General features: G+C 34.4%; 2 protein-coding genes across 3 annotated transcripts in view; one reads left to right on the top strand and one right to left on the bottom strand.

The window, feature by feature from the left end:
- Positions 1-26,658, top strand: part of toc (toucan) — a 226,117-nt gene that overhangs the window by 128,508 nt on the left and 70,951 nt on the right. The gene's annotated exons all lie outside the window — the stretch shown is intronic.
- On the bottom strand, positions 5,389-7,295 carry LOC139093533 (pyrimidodiazepine synthase-like). 2 transcript variants are annotated; one of them, XM_070644267.1, is made up of 3 exons: positions 7,107-7,295; positions 5,913-6,434; positions 5,389-5,783 (listed from the first exon to the last, which is right to left on the bottom strand). In XM_070644267.1, exons 1-3 carry the CDS (start codon positions 7,129-7,131, stop codon positions 5,602-5,604), a joined length of 729 nt encoding a protein of 242 aa, XP_070500368.1. In that variant the 5' UTR covers positions 7,132-7,295; the 3' UTR covers positions 5,389-5,601. The 2 variants fall into 2 exon arrangements, with proteins under 2 accessions (XP_070500368.1, XP_070500369.1); XM_070644268.1 differs by lacking the exon at positions 7,107-7,295 and adding an exon at positions 6,501-6,515.

Genomic DNA, 26,658 nt, shown 5'->3' with positions numbered 1-26,658 from the left:
TCCCGGGATTACGGTATTGGGAAATTCTCAATCCCGGGATCCCGGGATCAATACTGATATTATGATTTACTCAAAATCCGGTATCAAATTATGCTCAAAACGATTCAAAACAACTGAAACTAACTAAATTTGAATTAAATTGAGTTTGAATTGCCATTTAAAAATGAATCTAATTCAAAAACTGACTTCTTTAGCTCTACTTTAAATAAGTTTCAAATTCATATGTAAAGACAGATTCCAGGATTGCGTATTCGGGGTTAATTCCGAGTAGGATTTTCAATGCCGATATTGAAATATTTCCAATATCGGTAATGAAGGTCAAAGTATTGAATACATTGTCAATTCCGCTATTCAAAACCCTAATCCCGACAAATATTAACGTCTCTAATGATATGAACTGAAAAATTGATGTTAATCAGTTGAGAAATAACTAATCTGACTGAAAACTACAATGATTTGCTTTTGGATCAGTATCCGTCGTGTACCAGTCTTGATTAAGTGCAACAAGATATTGTAGAATAAATTGTGAGTAAAGATTTTTAATCGTTTTTTAGTCAATATTTTAAATTTTGAATCAAAAGGTAGAGCTAATGAACATCAGGATAAACTTTTTCTTTGCAAAAAAGTTCAATTTTACCTTTGAATACCCCATAAAAAAAATTGAAAATCCTAAGAATTTCTCAATACCGTAATACCGGAATACCGAAATTTCAATCCCGGGATTTCGGTATTGGAAAATCGAGCCGAATCCCGGGATCCCGGTATTCGGGATCCCGGGATTGAAAACCCTACCTTTGTCGATTCCAATAGAGGTAGCACTTAGGGCATCTAGGACACCTAAGTCAACCTTTATCATTGAGTGGACGACTTTTCATCATTTTTATATGGGTCGGCCATATATCAAAAATTCACTGAGCAATTTAACCCTTTTCTCCACTTAACCCAGTCAATTTAGATGGGATTCGAACTTCCTGAATATTTGACAATATTCATTGAAATCAAAAACTTGATGAAGGTCAAAAGTAATGAAAATTGTCAATATTTCTATGAAATATTCCAAGTAAGATTTGAACCTTAAATATATTGACTAAACTAGTGCTTAGATCGCTCTTAACTATTAGACGTTAAACTTATTATCGCAAGTCGACTGGAATTTTTAATGGAGTCATCGACTTGACCCCATGTAAAATTCGAGTGAACTTCGAGCTCTGCTTAAACCTAGATTACTACAGACCCAAAAATAGTCTCTTCATCCAACCTGTGGGGTCCAAGGTGGTGGGCAACCTGTGTTTCGCGGCACACTAGTGTGTCCCCAAATTTTTTGGAAATCCCATAAACCTTATGCCATGTACGGATTTAGTCGAGCCTAACCACCAAGGTGTGCCAACAAAAACAAAAGGTTCCTCACCCCTGCTTTTCCTCATTATCAACCTGCATTTCAATCTTCTCTTATTCCATGCCTAGTCTTGAACTTCACAAATGACCATTGGCACCGTCTACGATGAAATTAAAGCATGAACAACATCAATAATAATAAAAAAATATGAAAAAAAGAGCCAATTGATATGTGAAATTCTATGCGACTTAAAAACCAGTTTCTGTCTTCATCTCTTTTCGTGAAAATAAAAAGGTTTTTAATCTTAAAGAGAAAAGAAATTGAATCATGGACTTTTTTTATATTTTTTTGGGTCTCCAGTGCTTAACATACAATACATAAAAAAAATAAGAATTGTGAATTGCTGTGCTGTTATGTAAAAATATATGTGTATGTACAATTTTTGCACATAATAGTAAAAAAAGAAGGAACAACTTCGCATTTGTAATGTCGAAAGTGTCGATTTAAAGAATAGAATTTAAATTGAAAATAGTGAAATAATTCGTGTATACTTGTGCCTTAATCAATGCCTTTCTTTTTTTGTGATACATCATCGTCTTGAATTGGATATTTTCCCACATTTATGGACCGATAATTAAAGTCTCTCTCTTTTTGTGCTGTTGTGTGTTGTTGCAAATAAGAAAATAACGCTCAAGGCTATGTGCAGTTTTAATTTTATGCATTAAAGGTGAAAGAGAGACATTAAATTTAAAATCAAATAATAGGAACTGCTGTGTATGTGTTTATTTACATTAAAGAGGGGAAGTGTAAGTGGAATAATAATTAGTTTATGATTGGAATTGGAATATATTGAAGCTTTTCCTGTTATGTTCACGGAATAGACGCAGGTATTGTGGTAAATAACTTTATTTTTTTGCATAAAAGTATCGATTTAAAGGAAATTAAATTATGTCATGTGTGAAAAATTATGAAAAAATCTTTCTTTCAATCATTTAAATTTAAGTTGAGTTCAAGTTGACTTGAGTTCAAGTTGACTTGAGTACAAGTTGACTTGAGTTCAAATTGACTTGAGTTCAAATTGACTTAATGACTTGAGTTCAAATTGACATGAGTTCAAGTTGACTTAAGCTCAAGTTGACTTAAATTCAAATTGACTTGAGTTCAAGTTGACTTAAGCTCAAGTTGGCTTGAGTTCAAGTTGTCTTGAGTTCAAATTGATTTTAGTTCATATTGACTGGAATTCAAATTGACTTGAGTTCAAGTTGACTTAAGCTCAAGTTGGCTTGAGTTCAAATTGACTTGAGTTCAAGTTGACATTAGTTCAAATTGACTTGAGTTCAAGATGACTTGAGTTAAAGATGACTTGAGTTCAAGTTGTCTTGAGTTCAAATTGACTTGAGTTCAAGATGACTTGAGTTAAAGATGACTTGAGTTCAAGTTGTTTTGAGTTCAAGTTGACATACCAAAATGGTAGGGCTCGTCCAAAACTTATAGTATACAGCCTTGGACAAACTATCTAGTATACAGGAAAGGCAGGGATTTTCTACGTCGATGACGGTGACGTGATCAGGCAAGAGCACTTGAAGTATGAATTTTGATCACCAAGACTTGAGAAATCGACTACATTGACCGTCTCTCAACTCTATTCTAAGCCTAGCATTTAAATGTCATTAAAAATTCAAGAATCACCTTCTCTAAGCCTCAACTTTTTAAGTTCATTTAAGTCCATACAAAATAATCCACAATGCACAAAGTCAAGAAGACACCAGAATTCAATTAAAAAAGTTTATTTATGCATCAACTACAGCAATAATGTACAAAAAGAGATGGAACAAGCCAGTAAAAATGCATAGCTATATTCATTATGGGGACAGAACAGAGAGTGAGAACGAAGAACAAACAATATTTTATGTGCATAAGCAGACGAGCGATAAATGAACAAATTAATTTATGTATAAAATGCAATTAACATTTTCCTGTTTTTGTTGCATTTTCCATTTGTATATGAGTGGAATTGAGGATTGAAAAATGCATGCAAGTACGCATTAAAATTATGCGTAATCACAAATGATATGAGGCTATAAATTATTTCAAATTTAAATGGACTTGAGTGTGAAATGACTATTTTTGGATGTGGGGAAATGGAGGTCCAAGGGAGGGGAATTGAGGTGTTTCGATCCAAATTCTCAACAGCGTTCCTGTAGATTTTGGCGTTTCGTTTCGACCCCTTTCCCTAAGGGTTCCCGATACCAAGACCGTGACTACTCGGGAACTATCCGATACTACCCAGGAGCTACCCGATATTACCCGTGAAGTCTTGGTCTTGGTCAAAACACCACAATTATAGGAACTCTGTCAAATTGAAGAATTTGTTCAAAATTGAAGGTTATCAACCCTAACACCCTCCTTCACCCTAATCATGAATACAATTCTAGTGAGATCTAGGCATTGGATTACGTTTGGATTGATTTTGAATCTTTGAGTAGCTTGGAATATCCAGAAAATTTATATACTTCACAAGAAGTAAAATCAAATAAAAGAAGTAAGACTCTAGAATGAGGAAAAAGCGATAAACGGTCTAGATGGTTAGGAAGTCGGACAGGCGTCCTAAAGGTCCCTAAACCTCAGTTGTCACAAATTTTAAATCCAAAAAACAATTAAATTGATACTCGAAGCACTTAAAACTTGAATAAATTAAACTTTGGATTCGAACCTTTCAATCTTTAAGAAATTCCAATAATTTCAAAAATTTCATACATTTATGCCATTAAAAAATGCCAATATAAATATTCTTCAAATTTTTGCCCAAAACTTCTCACAAGACCATCACACACATATCCGATTAAAGGCCCATCACGTACGCTGTTCCCTCATGTACACAAAAAACTTCAAAAAACTGAGAGGAAAAAAGAAACAATAAAAAAAAATTATTATGTGGATATAGAATGACACAAAACTTCTTCTTATTTACTTTTTATAGCTTGTCTATAATCACAGCTTGGCAATGAGAGTAGAGTGCCGGTTCCTTTGGTCAATTTACTTCTCAATAATGCCCCGGATCTCAAAATAATAATAATATTTATGAATTTTTTGATGTTTTTTATCAATTTAATAATAAAATTAAATGGAATGGAAGTGACTGGAACTGGAAAGAAAGTTTTATGTTCTTCTGGTCTCAATGACACTCCAACTGATGATTTTTAATCTGAAAGTTTTTAATTCATTTTAAATTTATGACAATTCAGCTATTAATGCGATATTCTATACAATTTAATTTATTTCAAAGCTTTTTGTTCATCTCCGATTTCAAATCACTGAATTATTTTTTCAATTCCCCCTTTTATTGGCATTGACAATGACATTCATTTAATTCAATTGAATGCAAATTAAATTCGAGAAAGCTCGAGAGATTCACATAATGCTGTGGCCGGTGCCATTCCGTTCAGAGTTGCAAAACAGGCAGCCGTGAGAGGTTAAAACCGTACAAATTCTTGATAATTTGTATGGTTTTTCTATATAATTTGTATGGTTTTTTGATAATTTGTATGGTTTTCCTTACAAATCCATACAAATTATCACGGAATTGTACGGTTTTTGTCTGTCGCAGGTACCAATTTTGCAACTCTGATTCCGTTTATCATAAATTATTGAATTTATGCTGCCTTTTTGCGCTCATAGATGAATGGGATTTGTTAATTGATTGATTGAATTTGATAACATGTGAATTAATAATGAAGACGCACTTTTTAGTCGGTTAAGTCATTTGTTAAGTTAATTGAAAAGACAATAATTGATTGATTGTGAATTGATTAGTGATAAAGTAAGTGGGGAATATGAAAATTGATGGAAATATGTTATGTACAGTGAAACCTCTGATATTTTAAAATTTTGAATTTTTGAAAAACGTTAAATTTTTGGATTTTTATGAACCGTTAAATTTTGAATTTTAATTGACTGTTAAATTTTGAATTTTCATAAATCGTTGAATTTTGAATTTTATAAAATTTGAATTTTTGAAAACCGTTAAATTTTAAAATTTCAAAAATAATGAATTTTGAATTTTTGAATAACAACAAGATTTTATTGTGAATTTATAATTTTTACAATATTCGAAACAATTTGATGAAACTGACTTGACACCAGCCTGGATACGGCTTCAATTCAGAATTGTCTCCTATGGTTCTCGGTCTTAAGAATTTGTCAAGTAACAGTTGCACTATTTATATGACTCAATGTCTGTAAATTAATTCATGTCATCAACTTACTTATGCCAAGAAATCATAATCTGGACTGTCAGTGATCATCGAAGAAGCAAATTTGAAATGATCTTCAGGTGACACATAATGCATTTTGACTGCCTGGTCCTTTTGCATCTCATCTTTCCATTTCAAGAATTTAGGAAATCGGAACTTGTCAAGCTCAAACTTAGTGATGAACTTCAATGACTCTGAAAAATAAGAATTGATCATTAAAACTTAAGGCTTATTCTTACTTGTTTGCTTCTGATCAATTGTGATCCATGTCAGCCTCCTTAGGCTTATTCAGAGGCTCATTATAAGACCTAATAGCAACTTACCTAACCGCTCACACCATGGCCAGATCATGTAGTCTACCATTCCAGGTTTCGAACCTCCGAAAAACTTCTTATCCCGTCTTTCCAATTCTTTTTCATAAATATCCAATGCATTCAATAATTCAGTTACTGCATCTGCAGCAGTACTTTCATTCCGTTGGTAAAGCAGACGAAAGAACGGCGAAGTAACGCCGTCAAATCGCTGAATCAAAATTCTGTCGGCTGCCTTTTGCAATGGATCTCTTGAATATAAAGTATTTTGTGGATATTTCTCATCAAGATAGTCAGCAATGATTAATGATTCAATTATTGGCTCTGATTCACCCGCAATTTTAAGTGCTGGTACTTTTGTCAATGGTGAAACTTGCACTAACCATTCTGGTTTGCTTGTAAGATTTATGTATGCAACATGATATGAAATGTTTTTGGCATTCAACACCAAATGTATGCGATGTGCAAAAGGACAAAATCTCATCGAATAGAGACGAAGTTTCCCGTCGAAAGGGAAGGTTGGTTGGTCGGAATCTAGAGAAATTAAAGATATAAGATTTATAATTTGAATTTGAAGTGGGACTCGAACCCACGACGTACGATTTTAAGGCGCATGTTACTTCCATTGAGCTGTCGGAGGTTACTTGACTATCACGGTAATAAAATTATTATTATTATTATTATTATTGTTATTATTATTATTACTATATGACCAAGTATCGTACATAAATTACTACTGCATTCCCAAAAATATACCGGTAGAAAGGCAATTACAAGAATCCAATTCCAAAATATTGTAGTTAGTAATCTAGGCTTTATCTATAACTAATTACTAATCCCTCTTGAAATTGATTGAGAATAGAACTCATCGAAATTTGATAAAAATGTTCGAGATAAGAAAATGTCAGAATGTTGGCTAGACGAAAGTGTCTAGCTGAATCATGCTTTAACTCAATGGTGGGCAACCCAATTTGTGACAAGGCACACTTTACTGGTAGGCCACAACTGAAACCGAACACGGCATGCGATTCATGGCATTTGCAAGTGTCTAGTGTGTCACAGCAAAAAGGTTACTCACCACAGTTTTAAGCTATGCGACACTTAGATCTGGATATGCCTAAGCAAGAGTAAATCTAGGTATACCCCATAATATCACAGAATATCCACACAAATCTAATTGTTTCAAAATTAAATATTTTCACTTACCTTTTGCCAAATGTTTGTTACTCATTTCGAAATGTTTAGTATTGATTTAGTTTGTCGTCGTTAATGCAGTAAATGATAAGAAATTGATTTTAAAGATACCACACTGAATATTGTTGATCAAAAAAGCTGCGTTAGAAAAGTGCGCGATTTTTTGAAATTTGAACTTCCATACACCGCGTGGAAGTTTGTCGAATATGCTGATTTAAGTGGTTTTTGGACCTATTTATTGAGTTTTTAAGTCTCAAATTGATCACAAGCTTAGTCTAAGATAACTCAGAGCTACACAATGCGTCGACATAGTGCACCCAAGCAAGCCACCTGTACTATTTGAGAATCAAATTAATTCAACACCGTCTGATGCTCCCACCCATTCATGCTCTTTAATTAACAGCAATTTTTGATTCTTAAGCTTTAAAAAATAGATTTTCTTAATCTCAATTGATACGGTAGTGTTAATGAGACTTTAGAAAGGCAAATAAGTGAAGGGAAAGAATTTTTTTTATGTTCTGTCTAATTCATGATACGCAAGTGATGGTCGTTATGCTTAATCAAGTATTAACTGTAAGATGTGAAATACAGAACTGTTCTCATCAGAAAGAATTTCAATAATTTACAAAGAATTGGATTTTTTCGGTATTTTGTGTGAATACGTTTGGGGATTATAAGACAAATGAGAATGGGTTACGGATGTGCAGAAAGCAGTCGGAATGACGACTTGAATATTTATCAAAATTACACTCAAGTGTTGTTTGGATATGAGATGGCGACATTTAAACAAAATTAACAATTTTAATTATGAGAGGATAAGCGTTTGTTATGTCTTTGGGATTTTTACCCGGGCTGGATATGATTTGAAGCATTTTACAAGAAAGCATTGAATTTTGAATTTTTCAAAACCGTTAAATTTTGAATTTTGGAAAACTGTTAAAGTTGGAAATTTTGAAATCTGTTTAAATTTGAAATTTTAAAAGCCGTTGAATTTTTAATATTTGAAAACCGTTGAATTTTGAATTTTAAAAAACCGTTGAATTTTGAATTTTTGAAAACCGTTGAATTTTGAATTTTAAAGCTGTTGAATTTTGAATTTTTAAAAGCCGTGAAATTTAAATTTTTGAAAATCGTTAAATTTTGAATTTTTGAAAGCCGTTGAATTCTGAATTTTTGAGAGCCGTTAGTTTTAAATTTTTAAAAAGCGTTAAATTTTGAATTTTTAGAAACCTTATAAGCTTCATAACCTTTCCACTAAATGTCATCACAATTTACTTCTCGGACCGTATTTAAGTCAATAGATTGGCAAATATTTCAAACTCAAATGACAGCATACCGTCTATAAATAAAGCTTGCTTAGATAAAGAAGAAGAACTCGTCTTGTGAGATATGAAAAATTACTGTTTTTGAACTAAAAATCAAGCAACAACTCGAATAAATTATGAAAAAAAAAAATTCTAGACTCAACATCAATTTCTCTGTGCGGAACTGTGGGAAGGAATTAATAAGATTAAAAATTTAGAAATATTTGTTGATTTTTTAAGATATCTAAAAACAATTTACGAGGAACTAATTAATTTTGAGTGTTTTGTTAACATGATGAGGAAGTCACGCCTTAGGTGTTTGATTAATATCCAAAATGCAATATTTTATGTGCGTACAGAAGCGATTCATAATTTTTGGGTGTATTAAAAAGGCATTAAGTCTTCAATTTCAAAAAAAATCATCAAGTTTTATGCCAAATCAGTCCAATTATTAGCGAAACTGGCTCCAATTTTATGTCTACTCATCATTCCGCATCTTTAACTGGAATAAGCGGTTCGTTATTTACTGTATTAGTGCTGATTGCTAATTTAAATAAAGCCTGACATGCAAAAATATTTTCACTTCTCTTGAACTTTCAATGCTTATCAATTATTAGCGATGACTGGTCACTTATCGATATACCTGAATAAGCCTCCAGATCATCAACATTTTATGTTTATTGGTAGAAACTTTTATTTTTCTTGGAATTTCCTGTGCCACGACGCAAACATATTGTCGATCATGTTTCTTTTCTGGGAATGATTAACGCATCGTGGCTGATTCATGATTTTTTGTTTTTTAAAAAGTATATGAAATTTATGGTCGGGAGGTGGAAGGGGTCTCGGTATGAGAATTATAAGATATTTTAGTTTTGTGAGTCAATGTTAATTTGAGGATAGTTAAGTCATTTTTGCTGCATTTAATTATTGCGTTTATATGGTTTGGTGGACGAATGAGTAGATGATTGGGTTTTTAAATGACAAGAAACTGGACGTCGTGGGTTCGAATCTCGGTGCCAACTTGAGCCATAATTCTTTTTTTTTTATTTTTTGGGTACGTGGGTTCGATTCCCATCAAAATCCGTCCTATTAATCATTAAGTAGAGTCCAGTCCATAAGACAACGACTTCCACAATACTCACAACATTACAAAGTATCTCTTTAAAATTACCAACATAGTAAGTTCACCCAACCCCCTTCACTCCACCTCAAAAATCTCTTCCTATATTCAATTAATTCTTGCAAAAATTATTTCCTCACTGCCACAACTTTTTAAATAGCAGAGATATACATGCATTTAAACTTTACTTATTTCGTTATTAACAGACAAGGCGATTAAAAAACCATTTTTTTATCTCTCACAATTTTCCTCCACAACACCAAGTCAAGCATATTGAATCTTATCGAGTCTTATAAATTGTTGTGACAGGTTAAACTAGTTTTTGTTCCTTATTATTCAATCAAGTCCATGTGCATAAAAATTGTGAAATGAGAAACGAACGAAAAAAAAATGGCACGTTTTGAGAATCTCTTTCAGGTGTGGGGAACCTGTGGGCTGCGGGACACTAGAACAGCGAAAAAGCACCCGAATTTGAGTAGACTTTCCCGGGGATCGAACCCGGGTCGTTAGAACGGCAGTCCGACGCTCTAATTACTTGACCATTGCCGCCTTTTCGCTGCCGGACACTACTGTGCTGGCAGAAATGACTGGAAATGCTGTGAACCGTATATTATGTGGGGTTTTGGTCGAGGTTTAGTCGTCTGGAGCGCATTGGGACTATGGCGCATTGTTGCTGGGGCGAACTGTGGCTGGGGTGCACTGTAGCTTGGGCGCACTGAGCTGGAGCGTTACTTCCAAAAGGTGACACGAAGAAATAAAGGTTGCCCACCTCTTGGCCATCTCTTAATAATCGTAAAGATGTCACGGACCGAATGTTATAACCTAATCATTGGATTCCTTGACTTGAGAGATTTACAATGCACGATAAATGTTCGCGTCTCTTTAGACTTTTAAATGTGATTCCTTCCTTTTGTTTTGCTTTTGCTTTTCTTGTGTATGCCACATCTGATAACAGAATATGAAGGCATGAGCAAATATGTTATGATAATGACATTCAGCGGACTTATTTTTTTATGAGGATTCAAGAAGCAAAACTTGTTGTTAAAAATATTTTTGATGATTCTTCAGATTTTGTGGACTGAAGAATGTTAAAGTCTAGACTATAATTCTATGGTGGAATTACGATAATATTTAGACAAGTCGCTCTGCGGGATATTGGATTTACTGTTGAAAAAAGCTATGGAATTTCATTTTTACTAGCTGATTATTATGGTGATTAAAGAATGGATATACACCTCTATTTAGCACGTAAAAGTTAAATACATGATTTATACTGATTATTTCGATCCAAGCTGAGTTCGTCGGATACTTTTGTGACATTTTAGGAATGACCCTGAATATTTATTTGCTGGATCGTATTACAATTCGTAAATCGTCAATAATTGTATGGATGAATCCGAATGCATGGCAGAGTTGCTCAAACTGTGGTCCGCGACACACTTCTGTGTTACATCTTTGTGATAATCCACGAACCAAATCGCACTTAGCTTACGTGGCAAACTGCACACTAATGTGTCGCGGTACACAGGTTGTTCAACACTGCATTATAATAAGGATTTTGGTACGTCCAGGAGTTTGACAGGGCGCCCTTGACGTCGTCTAGAGTCCGTTTTTCACCTTTAAGGTTCTTAATTACTTACTTCACTCATCGTACAGATCAATTATGATGCATTAGATCCCTCAGATGACGCCTTAAACTGACCCTACCATTGGCAGCCACTTGCCAACTCCCAATCCCAAATGCAATACTTACTAAACTTTATTAATTCACAAATCCCAATCCAAACATCCAACATAACCTCAAAATCAAGTGCTTCAACTCCATAATCAAATGCCGACATCCATAACCTCAACAATAGCACCAATAATCAACGAATAATCGATCATCTTCCAAATAAGTCCAAAAGTCAAATTTCTCTAAGCACTTGATGCCATTCGACCACTCAAAAAGTCAACAATCAGCCAAAAACAAACTAAGTCTCGATCACCAACACAAAAATAAATAGACTTACTTCACTGTTATGCCTACAAACCTAAATATGAGAAATCACCAACACAAAATATTTCAGCAATAATTTTCAGCCACACTTTCAATGCCTTTCGAAAAAATGAAATACCTCAACCTGAACATTTGCATAAATTGTAAATTGTTGCATCACGTGAAGCCATAAAAATGCATTAAAAACCAGATCTGAGAATGTATAAATCTTTAAATCCAATTTGGATTACTTTTTAAGAATTTATTTTTGAGAATGTCTATGATTTTTTTTATGACTCATTTAAGTTAAATGCTACATAAGTGGATGTGTTTGTTATTATTTGATGTTTATTTAATGCCTTTGTGTCCATTTCCTTTGAAATTTCGAATTATGAAAGTATTTAGAGCAGATCTTGATTTAGTGTGTTTTTGGGGACTGTTCATATGTGATGTCTTTAGGGGGACGTTGAGGAGGGAAAGGGGCTATTTAAGGGTCAATGCTCGATTTCAGGGACTGTTAAGAAATAATACGTGAATCAAAATGGCTCGGTGGTGGAAAGGTTAAGTACTTCGGAACCTAATTATTGCAATACCACCGACCTTGTGATCATGAATCATATGTAGTTATGAACGCAACTCATAGCCTTCCTTTGTATTCTAGAGACAATAAGCTGATAATATTGTCATCAATGGAGTGATTCTGATATCACTGGTGAACCCTGGTGAACCTGTTTGTCACGACACACTAGTGATTTTAGTAGAAGCTTACTATCTAGGTATTCCGCGGCTGTAACGTAATAAGTCAGTGTTGTCCAAACTGTGTGCATCGGTACATAGTTTTCGACTTCTTGAAAAACCGGGACATTTTGAGGCTTTGTCGAGACACAGCAGCAATGGAGAATAGTACGACGCGTCCCGGCCAAAATACATCAGATGGCCCGCCCCCCTACTATTTGGGACTAGTCACTTGGCGAATTTCTTTGGTTTTCAACACTTTATTTAAAAAAAAAAAGAAGCAATAAACTTATCTGAAACTTTGGAATTTAGAAATGTTAGGGATTCGAACCCGTGACCTTTATGTTACCCCACAAAATACATGCTATCACCTGACCTACTCCTCCACAGAGGCTTTTCAAACACTGTTTAACAATTGACAGACCCTACTTCTTAAATATCAGTCACAACACACGTACAGTCTCCAATAAGGCGGTGATTTAAGACCAATAAACACACTGCCATGTGCACAAAAAATAAGATATTGGCATTAAATGTTGTGTAAAGTGCACCAACAATAATATGTACAGTTTGTAACCAGAAATCCTTGAATTTTCATATAAATAAAATCCTTCACACGTTTCTAATTTTAGAGTTGAAACCAAAAACTTCTCGGTTCAGCCACACATAGTGAGAATCTCAGAATAGAATATATTGCAAATAAATGTATATATCTGCAGGCACGACTTGAAAATAGATCATGAAATGAAATTTAATTTTAGAAGTTCCTCTTCTGTCTTTTTTTCACTGTTTCACTTCTATTCCTGTAACATACATAAGAAGATGAAGGCATGAGATGCAGATACAGTATGTACACACATTTTGTATTATTTTTGGGGGACAATTTTTTTATTCGTGAGAATTTTTTGCAGTTCATGTGGAGGAATTGGAAGGAATTTTTAGGAGCTTGACTTATTGTGTCTATGAATTGTTATGAAGGAACAGATGTCGGGTTGTCGTTTTATGGTTATTTATGGGATGGAACTGGGTGGTGTACAGAAATAATAGGTATCACTTCATGTGCTTATTTTAGAGTTGCTAGCGGCACAATCAAGGCTTATGGGGGTTGCTAGGTGCTGGATTGGCAGCAATAACTTATTATAGACATGAAGGTGGTCTGCTGATTCATTGACGAGCTTATTTGATTGATCGGATTGGCATTTAACACTCTTGAGTCTCTAGTTGTGCTTACGGATACTTAAAGCTACTCTGGTTATGCTTAAGGACACAAAATATAGCTTTCTCAAGAAGTCAAAGAGCAGAGTAAGCACAAAACACGCTCCCAACCATGCCTAACTAGTACATTTAAGTAGAGCAATCTCTAGAAACTATATTCATTGTTTCTTAAGGTTTAGTACTTTTTAACGGTTTTTTGAAATTTGAAAATTGAGAATCGAACCTTAACTTGCTTAATTTCTTCAACATCAAAAATAGACCTATGTAAGTTTGACAACAAACCAAAGATACCTAATTAGAGCTTTAAACAAGCCTTACTTACTTACTTCGCTGGTCGTACAGATCAATTGTGATCCATGACCTCTCACAGATGTCGCCTAAAGCAGGCTCTATCGCTGGTTTCCACTTGTCAATTTCCGATACCAAGTGCAATACTATCTCTTTCGACAGCTTACTTCTAAGGCTTTAAACAATCCATCCTTTCAAAATCTCTCAATTTCCTTCAAAAAATCCATCAGAAAATCACAAAAATATTCACAAAAATTTCCATACAAATCACCAATAATCCCTACAATATTACACATGCGAGCCCTTAAAGACTCATAATATGAAAAAATCATATTTAATAAAAACTTTTATTTTACGATTGCGAAAAATCCATAAAAATATATTTTCAAAGTGCTTTAAGTACACTATTCATTTTTATGAACTATTTCCCCCATTTAAGTCGAGTGTGTGCATGTAATAAATACAAGTTTTTATTTGCTTAATATTTCTTCTTATAAGTTGTGCATGAAAAGATATGGAAATGATTTTATAGGGTGGAAAGTTAAGGATGTGATTTTTTGGGGGGAAATATTTTGGTGTCATTTTCACGTAATTAATAATTTATGAGATTTTATGGCTGTTTATGGAAGTGTCGTTTGAGTTTTAGGTTATGAAGTGTGTCTGGTGCTGAATTTTATGGGATTATGAGTACGGAGACAGAATTTATAGCTTATATAGTTAGATTATTGAAATTTAAGAATTTAAAGCAAAATTTTCAATTTTAACGGTTGAAATTTATTTGAATTTGGTAAGAAAAATTTCAAATTTTTGAAAACCGTTACAAAATTCAAACTTTTATCGACCGCTGAATTTGATAAAAATTGAAAAAAAATTCAAATTTTTAATAACCGTTACAAAATTCAAACCTTTAACAGCCGTTAAATTCAATAAAGCTTATTCATCCTGTTCACTGATGACTTAATAGCTTAATCTTCTCAATAAATCACTTAAACAATTCATCACTTCAACTACTTCAGTTCCAAACTTTTTAAATTCCATTTGAACTTCCTCAAAAGCTAAAAAAAACTTAATTCCTCTGTCCAATACCTCACATCTTTTCAAACACAAAAACTTTAAATTCTTTCATTTATTTTATTCCTTAAATGGAAACGAAACGTAAAAGACACAAAAACTTAATCTCATCATCATTTCTCAATGTCACTTGTGTGTAAGTTTGAACTCTTTTAAGTCCAACATGAGAAGAAAATGTGCAATGTTCAATGGACACATCAAGATAAGAGGATTGCTCTTCCGACAGAAGGTTTCATTCAATATTAAATTTAATTTTCAAGTTTTTGAAACGGAAAATAAAAGGAAGACACTTGAAAAAAAGAAAGAAAATAATTTTCAGCATCCGTTCAGTCGATGACAAGGGAATTGTAAGATTGAATGGGAATATGTTTGGAGGTTAGGTGGTATGTTGGGGAGATAAAGCGTATTTTTGGTATGGATTTGAAATTGACTAAAGTGTCATGCAGGGGTACATCCAAGAGGTGGCCACAAAATCTCTTATTTATCCAAAAAATATCAAAAATTGTCCTTAATATCCCCAAAATTTCCTTAAATATCCCCAAAAACCCTCTAAATATCCCTTTAAAAATTTTTTTTTTAATTTTTAAAAAAATTCCTTAAATGTCCCTTAAAAATATCCTCAAAAATTCCCTAAATATCCTCAAAAATCCCTTTAAATATCCCCAAAAAATTTCCTAAATATCTTCAAAAAGAAATTTCAAAAATATCCCCAAAATTCCTTAAATATCCTGAAAAAATCCCCCAATATCCCTTGAATATCCCCAAAACCCCCTTCAAAACCAGCTTTAAATCTCACCTAACCTCAAAATTCCCAAGCCAAATTCCACCAAATCCATTCATATCACATCCATTAAAGTCCATCAAACTGCCACTTCATTCCAACACCTCATCAATGAAATTCATGTCAAAATAAGTGAATTGAATATAAAAGAAAAGACTTCATCAAATCATCCACACGTCCAAAATGCAATTTCATCCGAAAAAGAAGGTATAAAGCAGAACTGACAATAATTTAACGAAAATTGTCGTCATCTTAGTGTGCATTGATGCTGGCATTAAATCAAATTATTGAAGAATTTTTTTCCCATGATTACACATTTTATAGATGTTGATGGATATGCGCTATTTTATGTGTAAGCACACGATTTTCGAATTCTATTCGTCGCTCGACTTCCGCCTACGTCTATAGTCTATTCGTAGACACTTTAAATAATGATCTGAATGAGACATTTGGGCACATGCATGTATTTACATAAGAAGGCGCTTAAATAACATGAGATTGTTATTATTTTCTTCGTCTTTTTGTTCATCCGACCATACGGAAGTTTAATCTGAGTCAGCACCTTTGCCTAATTTGACAAAAAAAAAAGTGACTCAATTTTAATAATTGTAAGTAATTTAAGTGTCAACAAAAGAGTTTCTGTGACACCTTCAAGTCATTCATGTGTGTGCGTGTGTGTTCCTTCTCAACAGAACCGAGAAGTTTTAATGAATTCGAGGGAATATAAATTACGCAAACAGATGTTTGTCATGTCTGACATAAAACAAAATAACACAAAAAAAATAATCGCAACATTAAACTCGATCTATAGCTGGTTTTTAGATATGTAGATTTGGGACACGATGGAATGTTGATTGCAAATTTGCTACAGGAACTGACAAATAATTAAGATTTTTCTAGTTTTTGTCACGATTGAATGAGAAATTTGTTTGAATTAATTAATTAGATTGAATTTGAGGATATTTTAGAGATGTTTTGAGGCTGATATGGATGTTGCTGTGTATAGAGCAGCGGCTTTTAATGCTGAAATTCACGTAAAATCTGAAGATGTAAACAAAAATATTCAAATTTATAATAGGGTAAAAAATGTAATTTTTGGTCATTTTTACACGCTTTTATTTGACTTGCTCTGTCTGTCCTTCTGTCACGTTCAAAATTTGTGACCCTTTTTTCGACCACTTCTGATGCTCCAATCATGCTGATTTTTTTTATATATGTGTGTTCCGGAGAGCAATTTGATGTTTTGTCATCATTAAATCGCTAACTTGCTTCCTTATATTTTAATTAATTAATTTAAATTTTTATATGGGAAAAAATTTGAAAAAAATCCGTTGTCAATTATGTGTATTTCTAATTCACACTATCAAGACCGTTTATCGAACTAGAAATGATTTTCTATGATTTATTATGCATTGATTAATAATACGAATTATTAATTACATTATAATATCGACCTGTTCAGGACATTTAAGTAAGACTAAAAAAATATCAAGTGATTTTCTCATGGATATTCTTACTAAAAATTTGAATTCAAAGAAAACCGTTACATTCAAATCTTCAAAAATACGTTAATATTGATTGAATTTCATTCTATATAAATATGGTTCTGGATCTCATTGGATCTTGATATACTGAGTAAATATGGCTCTGGATCTCATTGGATCTTGATATACTGAGTAAATATGGTCCTGGATCTCATTGGATCTTGATATACTGATTAAATATGGTCCTGGATCTTACTGGATCTTGATATACTGAGTAAATATGGTCCTGGATCTCACTGGATCTTGATTTACTGAGTAAATATGGTTCTGGATCTCATTGGATCTTGATATACTGATTAAATATGGTCCTGGATCTTACTGGATCTTGATATACTGAGTAAATATGGTCCTGGATCTCACTGGATCTTGATTTACTGAGTAAATATGGTTCTGGATCTCATTGGATCTTGATATACTGAGTAAATATGGTCCTGGATCTTATTGGATCTTGATATACTGAGTAAATATGGTCCTGGATCTCACTGGATCTTGATATAATGAGTAAATATGGTCCTGGATCTTACTGGTTCTTGATATACTGAATAAATATGGTCCTGGATCTCACTGGATCTTGATATACTGAGTAAATATGGTCCTGGATCTTACTGGATCTTGATATACTGTATAAATATGGTCCCGGATCTCACTGGATCTTGATATACTGAGTAAATATGGTCCTGGATATTACAGGATATTGATATACTGTATAAATATGGTCCTGGATTTCACTGGATCTTGATATACTGAGTAAATATGGTTCTGGATCTCATTGGATCTTGATATACTGATTAAATATGGTCCTGGATCTTACTGGATCTTGATATACTGAGTAAATATGGTCCTGGATCTCACTGGATCTTGATTTACTGAGTAAATATGGTTCTGGATCTCATTGGATCTTGATATACTGAGTAAATATGGTCCTGGATCTTATTGGATCTTGATATACTGAGTAAATATGGTCCTGGATCTCACTGGATCTTGATATAATGAGTAAATATGGTCCTGGATCTTACTGGGTCTTGATATACTGAATAAATATGGTCCTGGATCTCACTGGATCTTGATATACTGAGTAAATATGGTCCTGGATCTTACTGGATCTTGATATACTGTATAAATATGGTCCCGGATCTCACTGGATCTTGATATACTGAGTAAATATGGTCCTGGATCTTACTGGATCTTGATATGCTGAGTAAATATGGTCCTGGATCTTACTGGATCTTGATATACTGAGTAAATAGGGTCCTGGAGTCCGACAGTACTGTGACCTAATAACAGTCGGGCGAACGAAGCGAAGCGAAGTGGAGTCCGACACTACTGTGACTTAATAACAGTCGGGCGAACGAAGCGAAGCGAAGTGGAGTCCGACACTATTGTGACCTAATAACAGTCGGGCGAACGAAGCGAAGCGAAGTGGAGTCCGACACTATTGTGACCTAATAACAGTCGGGCGAAAGAACCGAAGCGAAGTGGAGTCCGACACTACTGTGACTTAATAACAGTCGGGCGAACGAAGCGAAGCGAAGTGGAGTCCGACACTATTGTGACCTAATAACAGTCGGGCGAACGAAGCGAAGCGAAGTGGAGTCCGACACTATTGTGACCTAATAACAGTCGGGCGAAAGAAGCGAAGCGAAGTGGAGTCCGACACTACTGTGACCTAATAACAGTCGGGCGAACGAAGCGAAGCGAAGTGGAGTCCGACACTACTGTGACTGAATAACAGTCGGGCGAACGAAGCGAAGCGAAGTGGAGTCCGACACTACTGTGACCTAATAACAGTCGGGCGAACGAAGCGAAGCGAAGTGAAGTCCGACACTACTGTGACTTAATAACAGTCGGGCGAACGAAGCGAAGCGAAGTGGAGTCCGACACTACTGTGACCTATTAACAGTCGGGCGAACGAAGCGAAGCGAAGTGAAGTCCGACACTACTGTGACTTAATAACAGTCGGGCGAACGAAGCGAAGCGAAGTGGAGTCCGACACTACTGTGACCTAATAACAGTCGGGCGAACGAAGCGAAGCGAAGTGAAGTCCGACACTACTGTGACTTAATAACAGTCGGGCGAACGAAGCGAAGCGAAGTGGAGTCCGACACTACTGTGACCTATTAACAGTCGGGCGAACGAAGCGAAGCGAAGTGAAGTCCGACACTACTGTGACTTAATAACAGTCGGGCGAACGAAGCGAAGCGAAGTGGAGTCCGACACTACTGTGACCTAATAACAGTCGGGCGAACGAAGCGAAGCGAAGTGAAGTCCGACACTACTGTGACTTAATAACAGTCGGGCGAACGAAGCGAAGCGAAGTGGAGTCCGACACTATTGTGACCTAATAACAGTCGGGCGAACGAAGCGAAGCGAAGTGGAGTCCGACACTATTGTGACCTAATAACAGTCGGGCGAAAGAAGCGAAGCGAAGTGGAGTCCGACACTACTGTGACCTAATAACAGTCGGGCGAACGAAGCGAAGCGAAGTGGAGTCCGACACTACTGTGACCTAATAACAGTCGGGCGAACGAAGCGAAGCGAAGTGGAGTCCGACACTACTGTGACTGAATAACAGTCGGGCGAACGAAGCGAAGCGAAGTGGAGTCCGACACTACTGTGACCTAATAACAGTCGGGCGAACGAAGCGAAGCGAAGTGAAGTCCGACACTACTGTGACTTAATAACAGTCGGGCGAACGAAGCGAAGCGAAGTGGAGTCCGACACTACTGTGACTTAATAACAGTCGGGCGAACGAAGCGAAGCGAAGTGGAGTCCGACACTATTGTGACCTAATAACAGTCGGGCGAAAGAAGCGAAGCGAAGTGGAGTCCGACACTACTGTGACCTAATAACAGTCGGGCGAACGAAGCGAAGCGAAGTGGAGTCCGACACTACTGTGACTGAATAACAGTCGGGCGAACGAAGCGAAGCGAAGTGGAGTCCGACACTACTGTGACCTAATAACAGTCGGGCGAACGAAGCGAAGCGAAGTGAAGTCCGACACTACTGTGACTTAATAACAGTCGGGCGAACGAAGCGAAGCGAAGTGGAGTCCGACACTATTGTGACCTAATAACAGTCGGGCGAACGAAGCGAAGCGAAGTGGAGTCCGACACTATTGTGACCTAATAACAGTCGGGCGAAAGAACCGAAGCGAAGTGGAGTCCGACACTACTGTGACTTAATAACAGTCGGGCGAACGAAGCGAAGCGAAGTGGAGTCCGACACTATTGTGACCTAATAACAGTCGGGCGAACGAAGCGAAGCGAAGTGGAGTCCGACACTATTGTGACCTAATAACAGTCGGGCGAAAGAAGCGAAGCGAAGTGGAGTCCGACACTACTGTGACCTAATAACAGTCGGGCGAACGAAGCGAAGCGAAGTGGAGTCCGACACTACTGTGACTGAATAACAGTCGGGCGAACGAAGCGAAGCGAAGTGGAGTCCGACACTACTGTGACCTAATAACAGTCGGGCGAACGAAGCGAAGCGAAGTGAAGTCCGACACTACTGTGACTTAATAACAGTCGGGCGAACGAAGCGAAGCGAAGTGGAGTCCGACACTACTGTGACCTATTAACAGTCGGGCGAACGAAGCGAAGCGAAGTGAAGTCCGACACTACTGTGACTTAATAACAGTCGGGCGAACGAAGCGAAGCGAAGTGGAGTCCGACACTACTGTGACCTAATAACAGTCGGGCGAACGAAGCGAAGCGAAGTGAAGTCCGACACTACTGTGACTTAATAACAGTCGGGCGAACGAAGCGAAGCGAAGTGGAGTCCGACACTACTGTGACCTATTAACAGTCGGGCGAACGAAGCGAAGCGAAGTGAAGTCCGACACTACTGTGACTTAATAACAGTCGGGCGGACGAAGCGAAGCGAAGTGGAGTCCGACACTACTGTGACCTAATAACAGTCGGGCGAACGAAGCGAAGCGAAGTGAAGTCCGACACTACTGTGACTTAATAACAGTCGGGCGAACGAAGCGAAGCGAAGTGGAGTCCGACACTATTGTGACCTAATAACAGTCGGGCGAACGAAGCGAAGCGAAGTGGAGTCCGACACTATTGTGACCTAATAACAGTCGGGCGAAAGAAGCGAAGCGAAGTGGAGTCCGACACTACTGTGACCTAATAACAGTCGGGCGAACGAAGCGAAGCGAAGTGGAGTCCGACACTACTGTGACTTAATAACAGTCGGGCGAACGAAGCGAAGCGAAGTGAAGTCCGACACTACTGTGACTGAATAACAGTCGGGCGAACGAAGCGAAGCGAAGTGGAGTCCGACACTACTGTGACCTAATAACAGTCGGGCGAACGAAGCGAAGCGAAGTGAAGTCCGACACTACTGTGACTTAATAACAGTCGGGCGAACGAAGCGAAGCGAAGTGGAGTCCGACACTACTGTGACTTAATAACAGTCGAACGAATGAAGCGAAGCGAGTGAATGCGTAAAAATTTTCCAACACGTAAGAAAGCTACATGTATCATCGTAAGTAAAAATACAGTTCGAGCGAAGCTCGAACTTAAGGAGTTCGAACGTAGTTCGGACTTGGTTGAGCGAAGCTCACAAATTTTTGCGACCTGAACGGAGCGAAGCGAGTGAAGGCGTGAAAATTTTCCAACACGTAAGAAAACTGTACATTTCTGTTAATTGTAGAAAAATAGTTTAATAAAAATTTTCATTGTATTAACAGGACTAAAAAGTAGTTAATAAAAAAAACGTTAAAAAAAACTTTTTAAAAAACACGCTTTTAAAAAAGACTAAAAAACATTAAAAGAAAAATGCTCTAAAAAGTAGTAAATAAAAAAAACGTTAAAAAACTTTTTAAAAAACACGCTTTTAAAAAAAGACTAAAAAACTTAAAAAAAAATGTTCTAAAAAGTAGTTAATAAAAAAAAATCACGCTTCTTAAATAAAACATAAAAAATATTTAAAAAATTTGAAATTAAGAAAAGAAGCTAAAATATTTTTCCAAAATATTCTTGTGTAGTACAAGAACACTATGACTTAAAAGCGTGGGGCGTTCGAAAGAAGAAGTTAGTGTTCAAAGCATAGTAATTTCGCCCCACGCTTTTAAGTCATAGTGTTCTTGTACTACACAAGAATATTTTGGAAAAATATTTTAGCTTCTTTTCTTAATTTCAAATTTTTTAAATATTTTTTATGTTTTATTTAAGAAGCGTGATTTTTTTTTATTAACTACTTTTTAGAACATTTTTTTTTAAGTTTTTTAGTCTTTTTTTAAAAGCGTGTTTTTTAAAAAGTTTTTTAACGTTTTTTTTATTTACTACTTTTTAGAGCATTTTTCTTTTAATGTTTTTTAGTCTTTTTTTCATTTTTGGACACTTTAAATGCTTATTTCTCTTCGCTGTTTTGTCTAAAATTGTTTGAAAGTGGTTTAAACTATCGTATATAGTGAATATTTTCACCATAAAAAAATTCAGAATTTTTAGACTTGTCATATCCGAGATATGCCAACTTCAAAGTCAAATGTAATTTTTGGTCAAAAAAATGTAATTTTTGGTCAAAAAAAATGTAATTTTTGGTCACTTTTTTTTCGCGGTATGCATTGAAAAATTTGTATGGAAGGAATTTTTCGAAAACTTTGATGGATGATTTAATGCCTTTCTATTACAGCTACATCCATAAAATTTGAATCACACTGTATTTAGACCTAAATCTTTAAGTTTGCATCAAAAACAGTTAAGATTAAGGGTAAAAAATTTTCATCGCTTACTTTTGTAAAAAATTGACCAAAAATTACATTTTTTTTCCTTCCATACAAATTTTTCATTGCATCCTGCGAAAAAAAAGTGACCAAAATAACATTTTTTTTGACCAAAAATTACATTTGAAAATGGGTCATTTTGTATGAAGAATTGTGAAGAAGTGCTTCATTCATTTGAAAAAATTAATATGAAGAATGATAAAGACATATAAAAGGCAACTTTTTGGGTACTTATTGGTTTATGAAAAACAAGTTCTTTAGCGCAAGCGGCTGCAACAAAAAATCGCCAAATTTTGGTCATTTTTCCAATTTTTTCTTTTGGAAATTTTAAACTACAGGAAGTCCAAAAGTCAAAAGTTTGAATGCAGAAGTTCTTATTTTTTGATCTTTTACAACTCTTCTATACAAACTATGATCTGAAAATGCTTAGAAATACCTTTTTCAAAAATGACCAAAAAAAAAGTGACCAAAAATTACATTTTTTACCCTAAAATCGAATAAAATTGTATTTTTGAGTATTTTATAGACGCTGGATCTACTTACATACAGTTGTTTATTGATGTTGGAACTATATTAGCAGTTTAATTGATATTATGTGCTGTAAATACAGTAAAAAGTAATGAAATGCAATTAAAATCATCCAAAACAACAAAAATCTCAATTAAGAGCTATTTCTTGATATTAGAACTACTTACTTGTAAATGTTGATTAAAGGAACATCTAAATCAGCAGTTGTAATGATCAAAAACCTTATTTGTGCAGCAAAAAGCGACAAAACTCAAAAATATTCCAAAAATAATTCTTTCAAATCAAAAAAAAACCCGCGAAAAACTTACGTCATCAAATTTCAAATCAAAATAAACCGTTAACATCTTCTTCTTACCAAAAACCGTTAACAGAAGCTTAAAATCATCACACCAAATCTCATTGACACTAAATCAATTACTTTCATATTACACGCAGACAAATTTGCATAAATCTATGTCAACAGAACCATTTGAGTGTTTCATTACTAATGACTTACCTATCCGATGGCTTTCCGTTACCAAATAAGATTGTAGCACACGTCTAAAAATAAGAAAAATATGGACAAATTTCATTAATTTTCACAATAAAAGAGATTAATCCATGATCTTCAAAAATGAAATATCCAAAAATATATCCAATGCCAAGTCTACTCAAGTCTAATTGAAAATGAATACTTTTTATGGTCACAGAAGGCTTTGAAAATTGTTTGTTGTAATCAATAATTCTCCATCATTTTGGGCTGCTGTTAGTTAAATTAATTTTAATAGAAGTAGTCGAGCCTACACGAAATGAGATTGATGTCTAGTTGGGGCTAATGGGTCAAGTAATACGTGAGCCAATGACCGTCGCTGATTCTTATTTTGTTATCAATCGAATCGATTTCATTTCCATTAGCGACAAAATTCAATTGGACATACAGAAAAAGACAATTTCTCTTCAATTATCGACTCTTTTGTTCGCATCATAAAATTTGCATTGAAAAGCGACTCGTGGATGCGCAAAAAACATCAAGAAGATCCAAAAAAAATGGAATATCCAACAAAAAAATTCATTCAATTAGCAATAAAGAGAATTGAGTTCAGTCGATTGTAACTTAATTACTAGACTACTGCGATGAATAAATTGTTAAGCGATACACGCGTCTATGGGAAAGCTTTTTAGAGATGCAAATTATGCTATTCGCGAAACCATTTTCATCTCAAATGCTGAACATTGGATTTGATAAACTCGATAGTTTTTGGTGCATTTCTGAAATTAAAATGATGTAGCCAATGCTGTCTGACTATTGTCTAGCTGTTTAAGATTCAAATTTGATTTAACCGTTAAATTTTCAATTCAATCTTGACAGCTGAATTTTTAAATATTTTTTAGCCGTTAAATTTTGAATGCAGAATTTTCAAAAATCAATAGTCAATAGTTTGTCAAAAAATTCAAATATTTTTCAACCGTTATATTTTCAAATATTTTTTAACCGTTAAATTTTCAAATAATTTTTAACTGTTAAATTTTCATATAATTTTTATCTGTTAGAACTTGATTCCTGAATTTTCAAAAAAATCGCTAATATTTTTCCAAAAAATTCAAATAATTTGTTTCCGTTAAATTTTCAAATCAATTTTGACAGTTAAATTTTCAAATATTTTGTGACCGTTATTTTTGAAAAGCATTTCTAAGCAATTACAATGCGTTTATGTCAACCTACACAAACTAGTTTATTGCTAAAACACGACGGACTCTCAAAAAAAAGATATATTTTTTATGAACCATCAATTTGGGTAATTGATTTCGTCCAACGACTCATAATTTATTTTTAAACTTTTTTATTTATTCATTCATGCTGCATTTTAATTTTGTGCGAGAGATTTTATTTTGTAGTGCCGAATAAAATTTTTATTATAGACGCTGAAGAGCTATTATAAACTATATAAATTATGGCGATGCACATCTGCTTCTTTTATGTATGCATTTGCATTCAAAACTAATATACTTCTCATATCTTTATTCATTGCTGGTCAATTTCATTTAGAATGTGAATATGTCTGATAAATAGACATAAATCACTTTTTATGGATGTACATGTATAAAAGTTTATGAATAAATAGAATTTTTTAGATTTTTTTTTTTTTTTTTTGAGGTTATAAATTGGATTTGGAGGTAGTTTTGCGTTTTTGTGGATGAAAGGATGTTTAAAGGTAGTTTGACTAGAAATTAGAATTTAACAGAGATCGTAGCTTCTTTAGTTTGGATTGAAATTTGTAAGAAATGTTATACTTCACAAGAGTTAGCAGAGATAAGTCCATGTCCAGGGTAAACGAAAAGTGTCCTGCTTTTAGCAAATCAATTTTAGCAGTGTCCTGCTTTTAGCACTTATGTTTGAATTTTGAAAAACCGTTAGAAATTATCACAAAAAATTGATTTATTCTTGAGTTTAAAAATTTAATTAAAATTTTACGGTTAATTTGTTGATAACTTGCAGAAATATGCTAATATACTTGATTAATTCAGCAAATATCAATTAAAATTAACATTAAAATTTTTATATTTTAGCCGTTATTTTTTTATTCAAACATCCGGTGCTAAAAACCGTACAAATTCTTTCAAAACCATACAAAAATAACTGTCAGTTTTTCTATTCGTTTACCCTGGGTCCATGTTAATTTTAATCAATCTTTAGCGCAAATTTGCAAATTTCACACTTAAGTAAAAACTGATTTTTGAAGAAAAAAAAATTATATACTTCACAAGAACAATCAGAAACATTTTCTTGTGAAGTATGTAATATATATGAAATAATTCCCATATGTATTTTTCATTACTATCTCTAATCTTTGGATTGTTTTCTCATACAAATAAGTCGTAAATCTTAAATTTATCATTCGATGCCACACAATGTCGCAAGATGCCATAGAAATAAAACAGTAGCTTGATATTTTCTCCACGTTCAAAATCAGAACAAAAAGTTTCATTTTTTTTCATAAGCAAATATTGAACAATATTTTTTATTTAAAATATAGTTTTTTTGCTAGTTCCATGAATAAATTTTGAAAGAACGCAAAAAAAAACTATAATTGGAGCAGAAAATTAATGTCTATACAAATGTTCTGCTTCTGCAATCTTTTTTTTTATACGTATGCTATTTTTTCTATGAAATAGAATTAATAAATTCCTTCGTCTTCCATTGTTCCCAGACATGAAATTCACATTTTTTGATATTCATGCAAGCTAGGAATATAAATTGTTTTAAAGATTCAAGGAAATGAGGATGAATT

The sequence above is a fragment of the Chironomus tepperi genome, unplaced genomic scaffold, assembly GCF_022539635.2.
Source record: "Chironomus tepperi strain 1889 unplaced genomic scaffold, CSIRO-AGI_Ctep_v1 contig_337, whole genome shotgun sequence".
Taxonomy (NCBI): Eukaryota; Metazoa; Arthropoda; class Insecta; order Diptera; family Chironomidae; genus Chironomus; species Chironomus tepperi.
Note: the sequence above shows the minus strand (reverse complement) of the source record. Positions and strands in the feature narration are given on the sequence as shown.